Below are 8,358 nucleotides of genomic sequence, written 5' to 3'. Positions count from 1 at the left end.
CACCAGCCAGGTGAGCGGGGGTGCTGAGGGCTCCCCTCCACTGCCAGGTGAGCAGGGCGCCTGCCTCACCTGCAGCATCTGCAGGGGTGTGTGCTCGTCCCTGTCTTCCAGTGTCAGCAGGAGCCTCTCCAGGGCATGGCTCTGCTTCTCCAGTGTGGCTGTGCTCTCCCGCAGCCCGGCCACTACCTCGTCCTCCTGCTTCAGGGCCTGGAGGAGGCACTGCTCCTTCTCAAGCAGGAGGAGGCCCATCTTCTCAAACTCCAGCAGGATGCACTGCCTGTGCTCATTCACCTTCACCTGCCGGGGGGGGGGGGGGGACAGGGGATGAGGGGCAGCCCCACAGCCGCTGCTCCCCCAGGTGTCCACTCTCTTCCTGACCAGCCGCACCCACCAGCTTGGATACTGGCAGCCCTCCACCCCAGGGCCCTGACGACCCCCAGAAAATAAGCCGTCCCTGGAGGGGTGGGAGTGTCTGTGGGGTACCAGGTGGGGTCCCAAGCAGCAGCATGCGGCCCTTCGCGGGCCCTCCGTCCCATGTCTGTGACGCGGCCAGCCTGGGCCAAGCACACGTCCTGATTCTAGCGGGGCCTCCGAGCTCTGGGTGTGTTCTCATCCACAGAGGACAGCGATCTCCCCCCACCCCCCACCCCATGGGGCTGCTGTGTGCGCACACCCCAGCCCCCAGCACCTGCCTGCCACTCGGCCAAGGTCTGTTTCTCCCTGGCCTGCAGCTTCCCCAACTTCATCATCTCCTCCCGAAGGTACCCCATGTCCGCCTCCAACTTCAACTGTGGGACACAGCAGCATGTGGGGTCAGGGCCCCTCATACCCTGGCATCTGGACGGCATCCCCTGAAGCTGCACCCCCCTCAAAGAACACCGTGAGGGGGTGCTGGGGGTGGACACACGCCACCCAAAACGTGCCGCTTTCCAACAGTTATTTTGGGCTGGAACCAATCGAGAAGGAACAGCAGCAAAAAGACACCCTCCCAGGGCTCCCCTTTTCTGACTGAGCACCCAAACTTCTGAGAAGTGAGAGGAGCCATGAATCCCCTCTCCTGGGAAGTTTTATGGCCGAATAGGAAGAAGGACCTGTACAGGCGCCAAGATGAAGCTGAATCCTGACCCCAGCCCCACGGTGTGAGGATGGGGGCGGGGAGGGCGGGGGAGGTGCTGAGGCCCCGAGGGTGGAGCCCCCAGGAGCGGGATTAGTGCCCTCGAGCCTCCCGCCCAGTGAGGACACAAGGCAAAGACTGCCCCCCAGGAACCAGGGCGCGCTCTCTTCCCCAGCGGTGCTGGATCCCTGACTGGTGGACCTGGGTAGGGCCTTCTTCAGCCCGGACTCCCGAATAACCGTGGCCTGGCTGCCCACGCGGCTGTGGGAGCACACAGACACTCGCCACGCGGTCCCACACGTGGGCGGCTGGTTATGGTAGCCGTCCTTCCCGCCTGCCTTCTGACACATGCACTTGGCCCCCTCCCGCATTCCCCTGCCCCCAGCCCCGGATCCACCTTGTACTCCTGCACCGCCTCCTCGATAGGGACCACCCTATGGGGCCGGTTCTCCCAGGACTCGCTGCAGACGACACAGATGGGGCTCTGGTCATCCTCACAGAAGAGTCTGAGCAGCTCCTGGTGCACACCGCACAGGTCCCGGCTCTGGAAGGCTGGGTGCTGCCGCACCATCTCAGCCACCTGGGTCAGCCCGCGGTTGGGCCGCAAGTTCCTCTGGGGCGACAGCTCGCGGCACTCGGGGCAGGGGAAGGAGCGCCTCCACTTCCTGCCCCCCTTCCTGCCTTTGGCCTTCTCCCAGGTTAGCCGGATGCACTCGCGGCAGAAGTTGTGGCCACAGGTGGTCATCACGGGATCCGTGAAGTAGTCGAGGCAGATGGAGCATGTGGCCGCCTCCTGGAGGTTTCTGGCAAGTCCCAAGGCATCCATGTCTCCTGGGGAAGGAACACAATGTCCCTCACACCCTCCTCCAAGGAGCCCTGTCTTTGGCTGGCCCCACCCACGTTAGGGAGAATCATGCTAAGCTGGTTTAGAGTGCCCCCCAATATGTATGACCTATTTCCTTGGCCCCCCACTGACCTGTCTAGAGCAAGAATCCTGTTAGGCCAGTCTGGCAAGAATCCCCCTCCCCATGGCACCTCTTCATGATTTTCCATCACTGACCTGCCCCCCCACCCCTCTGCTCTTTGGCCATAAATCCCGACTTCTGCCCCCTATTTGACATGACCCAGTTCTCTGCAGGGATCTCTTTCCCCCTATTGCAATAACCCTGAACAAAGTGTTTCTGCTGTTCTAACTCTGGACCATCTGTGGTCTTCCTTGACAAGGTGTTGTGCAGAAAAGACAGTTGCGTGTGCATGCATGCCCAGAACGTAGACACATGAACACAGGTGTAACCGCAACTGTGAGCGCACACCCCACACACTGAGGCATGCACACACAGTATGCACACATGCACTCACACAAAGACTGCCCACATGCACAGGGCACGTGCACACGCACACATGGTATACACGCATGCACACATACGCACATGCACAGGGCACGCACACACGGTATACAGACATGCACAGGGCACGTGCACACACGCACACACATGCACAGGACACAAGCACACCCACACATGGTATGCACACATAGGCACGTGCACACGCACACACGCACACACGGTATACACACATGCACAGGGCACGTGCGCACACGCACACGGTATACACATGCACACATACACACATGCACAGGGCACATGCACACACGCACATGCTATGCACACACACAGGGCTCATACACGCGCACAGAGTTTGGCCTGCCACTACCCCTGACCTCATGCCCTGGAGGTCCAAAGCCGCCCAGGCGGGTCACGGGGGCTACTGGAGCCCTGTTAGAGGCTGGATTTGCACATCATTCCTGGGCTGCAGGCCCTACCCCAGCCCCAGTTTCTGCAGTCATCTGAAGGGGTGGGGGCTGGGTGCCTCAGACATTCCACGGTCCCTGACAGGGGTTTCAGTTTACCTGGAGCTGTCTCTGCAGAGACTTTGGGGTCAGTCTTGCTCTCAGCTCTCAGCCACCCCGAGGTGCACGCCTGCACACCCAGCAGAAGCAGGGGAAAGCGCGGCAGTCTGGTGGGTTGGGGGTCCGGCTCCAGGGGGAGCCCGGGTCAGTGACGACGGACAGGCCACCCTCCGTCCTTGCTCCTCTGTAAATGCGGGGGTCGGGTGGGGAAACCAGTTCGCCGTCTGCTTCCACTTTGTAACCATCTTCAAAGCGGGGTCTGCTACTGGGCCAGCAGTGCACGCGGTCCCGACCTGAGCCTCAGGGCCCACAGGGTGACCACCCGCCGGCCCCGGGGTCTTGAGGAACTGGTACTTACCGGGGAGGGGGCCGCGGGCCGCACCTCGAAGGGCGTCCGCAGCCAAGCGCGCAAACAGCGCCCGGGAAAGCCTGCGTTTGCGTGCTGACGACCATCGGAACGATGGCCACGGGGGCGCGGGGGGCCGCGGGGGGCGCAGGGCTTTGTGGCGTCAGCAGCCCGAGGGTGGGGGCGGGAGCCTCTTGACAGGCAAGGGCGAGCGCAGAGTCGGCGGGGGTGGGGGGGTGGGAAGTAGGGGGTTCTGGCAGCGGGGGTGGGGGGGGGGGAGGGCATGGTAGGGACTGGATGGGGAGCCGGCATAGGCCAATCCCGAGGATCTTTCTGAGAGGTAGGAGAAAGGGGGGTGTGGGCCTGCGGGGTGGAGGGGAGCCGGATATGGATCCCCAGTGCAGAAGACTAGAGAGGAAGAGAGCAAGTCTGGGCGTTGGGCGAGGTGAAGGGGTTGAAGGGGTCTCTGCAGAGGAGTGGGTAGATGAAGGGGGTCGCGGGGGGTGGCAGCAGGGTGCGTGCCCCATTGGGGGAGATGAAGGGAGGGCGCCCCGTTGGGGGAGGTGAAGGGGTCGCTGGGTGGGGGAAATGAAAATGGGGGTCGCCCCGTTTGGGGAAGTGGGGTGTCTGGGGGGAGATGAAGGGGGTTACCCCGTTGGGGAAGGTGAAGGGGTCACTGGGTTTGGAGAAAATAACAGGGATCGCCCCGTTGGGGGAGGTGAAGGGGTCGCTGGGGGGCAGATGAAGGGGGGTCGCCCCGTTGGGGGAGGTGAAGGGCTTCTCAGCCAGGCCTGCCGCAGACCTACCTCTCTGGTGGTGGCCTCGCTAGTGGTCAGAGCCGGGTAGAGGGGAGGGGGGCGGCATCCAGATCCAGGGGTAGGGAAGGGGGGGGCAACCAGGGGGGTGTGGGGGCTCCAGGCGGGGTCGACCCCTTGGGGTGTTGCCACCGCAGGAGGTGGCTTTGGCGGGTCGCTGCCCCCAACCCCGACCTAGCCCTGGCTGGTGGCTGCATGCCCGCAAGTCCTGGGTCCTGGGGGAGCGGACAGGTGAGGGAACTGAGCCTGGGCCCCCACAGGAGGGCGGGAAAGCAGTTGTGCGGGTGTAGACGCACGCTGGGACCGTCTGGCCGCTCATCCCGTGTGTGTGTGCGCGCGCGCGCGCGAGCGCGCCTGGGCAGTGCAGGGAGGAGGGGCGACAACTTGCTGAATCTAATCTCCCCTCCAGGAGGCCCTGACCCCTCTGTTGTCCTTTCCACCGGAAGGGCGGAGGGTATCTTTCATTTTAGGACATGGAGTCACAGAATGTTTAAAACTTTAATTAAAATTTTCAGGAAAGCACACAAGAAAGCAATGGATCCCATACTAACACCTTTTAGGGTGGTTGCTGTATCTGTCGTCCTGTCTTGTCTTGAAGGAAGAATGTTTGTGTTGTTTGAGCAAACCCCAGACACCCCTGCACGCACCTCCACCTGCTGCTTCCTGTAGGGCAGGAAATATCTGGAGCCCCCCCGGTTGCACTGACAGCAGACCGAGTATCCGGAGAAAATACTGCCTGTATTTTGTATGCATTGGGAGCCCGCAAAGGAACTAGCCGGCTTGTTAAATGGTAGAAGGCTTTTCAGAACATGAGGTCTACACCTGACTTAGTAGGGGAAATGGAGGGGAGAAATGGCCTCTATGGGTCCAATGAGCAGGTCCGTTTAGGAAAGGCAAGCGGGTTTTGAGGAGAACGGGAGGTAAGAAAGCTTGTTTTTTTTTTTTTTTTTTTTTTTTTTTGGTAAGAAAGCTTGTGATTTTGCTTGTCTGTACGGCTATGAGTGGTCCATCTCCTTCGGGTGGGAAGCCGCTCCCAGAGGGGTTTAGGGCAGCCTCACTTCCCAGACCTTGCTTTTAGTCTAACAAGAGACGCTCCCAGGAGGCTTTCTTTTGCATCAGTTGGATCTTAAGTGTCTTTATCTTAAAATAATGCGGCAATTCTGGGGTCTGGAGTGGCCCCCACACTTCCCACACATCTCCAAAACTGTGTTTCTTGCATAACCACCACACACAGTAATTCCTTGTTTTATTTGCCCTCTGGTCCTTACCCAGACTCCACCTCTTACCTCAACAGTGACTGTTAAAAAAAAGTTGGTTTGAATCAGGATCCAAACAAGGTGATGAGGTCTCTTAGGACTTTAGATTGGTACTGTTCCTCTTCTCTTTCTTACGTACTTTTCCTCATCCTCCATCATCTAAATGCCGGTGACTGCAGGCCTCAGGGCAGGTGTCCTATGAGTCTGTCACCTTGCTTCTTTAGACTGTTCCTGATGTTATCCCTCCATCCTGGGAACGCCTTGCCAAAGGAGGTTTGCTTTATTTTTTTAAAAGATTTTATTTATGTATTTGAGAGAGAACACATGAACAGAGGGGAAATGCAGAGAGGAGAGGGAGAAGCAGACTCTCTGCGGAGCAGGGAGCCTGATGCGGGGCTCGATCCCAGGATGCTGGGATCACAACCCGAGCTGAAGGCAGACACTTCACCATCTGAGCCACCCAGATGCCCCTAGGGAGGTTTGCTCTAGAGCTGAATTTTGCACCAGGGCTACACAGTAGGATCCCCCCACCCCCATCTTGCCCTGGGATTTTGTTTTTAAGTAGGCTCCATTCCCAGGGGCTCTAAATCATGACCCTGGGATCAAGACTCAGGTGCTCAACCGACTGAGCCACCGAGGTGCCCCAGCCCCCTGTGTGGGGCCAGCTCAGAATCTCTGCAGAGGGGCCTGGTACTGCTGTTTGTAAAAATCTCAGACAGCATCTCACTGGAAGAACAAACACAATGAAAAGTAAGAGTTTTGGGTCTCCCTGTGGAACATAAGAGACTCCCCCACCTTTCCCCTTCAGAATTTCTTTTTCTGTCCCTTGAAAATGCATGCCAATCTTTTCAATGGCTGAAGAAAGACCGGGGAACATCTCAGGGGCGCTCTGATTGGATGCTCATTCAACAGCAAACTTGCTTTCTCCTCGCACTTTGTGGAGACGTTTTCTGGGTTGGGAGGAGATTTCATGGTATGTCATTATATTTCTGTGTCAATAACGTGCCACCACAGTTGGAACTGGGTTGGTTCTGGACGTGATCCGATTCACTCAAAGATTTGGATGTTTTGTTTCTGTCCACATTTGCCACTTTTAGTCAGAGAAACAGAAACACAAAATTAAAGCCTGAAAGGAAATATAAAGTTTCAACTGTTGATTTTTGTGCTTTTAGAGCATTTGTTCTTCTAAGGTGTAGGCCAGGGAAATCTTCCTCTCTACCCTCTTAGGTTCTAACCCTGAGGCCTGTGAATTAAACAGACAAACCACAGAATAATAGAGGAAAAGCATATGCAATTTTACTTGATGTTATTTTTTTACATCCCTGTGGGCTTCATAGTAAGATTTCAAAAACCCAAAGCAACAGACTCGGGGGCTTATATACAATTTTAACAAAGGGTGATCTATTGTGCAGAACTGACAAGACAAAAGGGAGTTTGGGTGGTAAATGTATGTGGGGAAACCAACTAAATCAGCGTTATTTAATAATGTTGGCTTATGCAGACTCAGAAGTGGGGGTTGAGGAGCTAGATCAGGCATCAAGGAGGGGGGGTCTCACCAAGTGGACTCAGCAGGATTCTTGCTACAACTGGGCTGTGCAGGGTTGGACACGGAAACCCACGGAGGAGGTCTTGAGGAGGACAGGGCTCAGAGGAGCCTGGCTGGGGGTTCAGGAGAGTCAAGCTTGAGCTTGCACTAAGATCCCCTGCGGTCTGTGGGAGCGGGGGGGATGTGCACACTCTGCAGTGACGTCTGGGGCCACTGGGGGAACCACCCGCATTCCTGTATACCTTAGGGGCAGTATTGTATGGAATAAAGCGTGGAGGAAATTGAACTACATTCAGTGTCACTTTTGGGTGTCATTTCCCCAGAGCTGTGGACTCTTGGTGTCAGATGGGGCCCCGGTGGTCCAGCCACCTCGCAAAGCAGGACGCTTTCTGCATAACCCTCACAATGGGCACCCGGCTCCCAGTGAATGAGATGCTTGCCTGTCCTCTCTCAGGAATCTGGTGGGAATGGTCTTAGGTCAAGTGCACAACCGTGCAACCTCAAGGCCTGGTTCTGGTTTCGCCTGTCTTCTTCTACCTCATGTTGTCCTTCCAATGTCTGGAGGTCTCGATTTTTTTTTCAAAGATTATTCATTTATTTGAGAGAAAGAGAGAGAGCACAAGCAGAGGAAGGGGCAGAGGGAGAGGGAGAGGCGGACTCTCTGCTGAGCAAGGAGCCCGACACAGGACTCGATCCCAGGACCCTGAGATCTTGACCCGAGCTGAAAGCAGACGCTTCAGGGACTAAGCCACCCAGGCGCCCCTGGAGGTCTCAACTTTGTTGTTCACCCCACACCTTTCCCCCGACCCCTCTCTACCAGATTATAGCCCCAATACCTGCGTTGCTGTCACCATTTCCTGCTGATGTGATTGTTTTTATCTACCGTTACCAGAGAACCTGCTGTATCTGTCAGGATTTTATGGCCGAAACAAACAGTCCTGCATCCCGGATGCAGCAGATAGCCACAGCAAAGGTTATTTCTCACTCACTACATGTGCACCATGGGCCTTGTAGGGGAGGGGGAAATCTTTCCTTCTACCCTCTTATGTTCCGTACCCGGGGTCTGTGAATTAGACAACAGCCAGATTAATAGGTGAGAAGGCATACAAATTTTATCTTATGTTTTTAATTGTCTGTGTATGGGGACTTCACAGAAAAGAAGTGAAAACACAAATTGGCCTCTATACCATTTTAACAAAAGCTGGTAAGCTGTGAAGTACCAAAGACTTGTTCATGCAGACTCATCTCAGTCCCATCTCTGGTGATGAGAGTCACTGTCCTCTTCCTGGCACAGGAGAGGGGCACCTTTGCAAACAGAAATTGTCTGTCCAAATAGGAATTTCTGCTTTGCTTGTAGAGAGAATAGGCGGGA

The 8,358-nt window shown here is 56.4% G+C and overlaps 1 protein-coding gene across 2 annotated transcripts in view; it reads right to left on the bottom strand.

Annotated features, from left to right (window-relative positions):
• TRIM17 (tripartite motif containing 17) overlaps window positions 1-3,472 on the bottom strand; it is a 10,953-nt gene extending 7,481 nt beyond the window's left edge. Inside the window, exons 1-4 of one of the 2 annotated variants that reach the window (XM_073889931.1) lie at window positions 3,382-3,472; window positions 1,512-1,945; window positions 693-788; window positions 70-297 (exon numbers count right to left, since the gene is read on the bottom strand). In XM_073889931.1, coding sequence (XP_073746032.1) covers window positions 70-297; window positions 693-788; window positions 1,512-1,940 — 753 coding nt within the window. In that variant the 5' untranslated portion in view covers window positions 1,941-1,945; window positions 3,382-3,472. The remainder of the gene's footprint in view (window positions 1-69; window positions 298-692; window positions 789-1,511; window positions 1,946-3,381) is intronic. The other variant, XM_073889932.1, reaches the window with a different exon arrangement.
• Between the last annotated feature and the right edge of the window lie 4,886 nt (window positions 3,473-8,358).

Source organism: Callorhinus ursinus, unplaced genomic scaffold (assembly GCF_003265705.2).
Source record: "Callorhinus ursinus isolate GAN/ISIS: 27379988/994484 unplaced genomic scaffold, GSC_fseal_2.0 scaffold123, whole genome shotgun sequence".
Classification (NCBI taxonomy): domain Eukaryota; kingdom Metazoa; phylum Chordata; class Mammalia; order Carnivora; family Otariidae; genus Callorhinus; species Callorhinus ursinus.
This window is presented reverse-complemented; position numbering and strand designations above follow the sequence as displayed.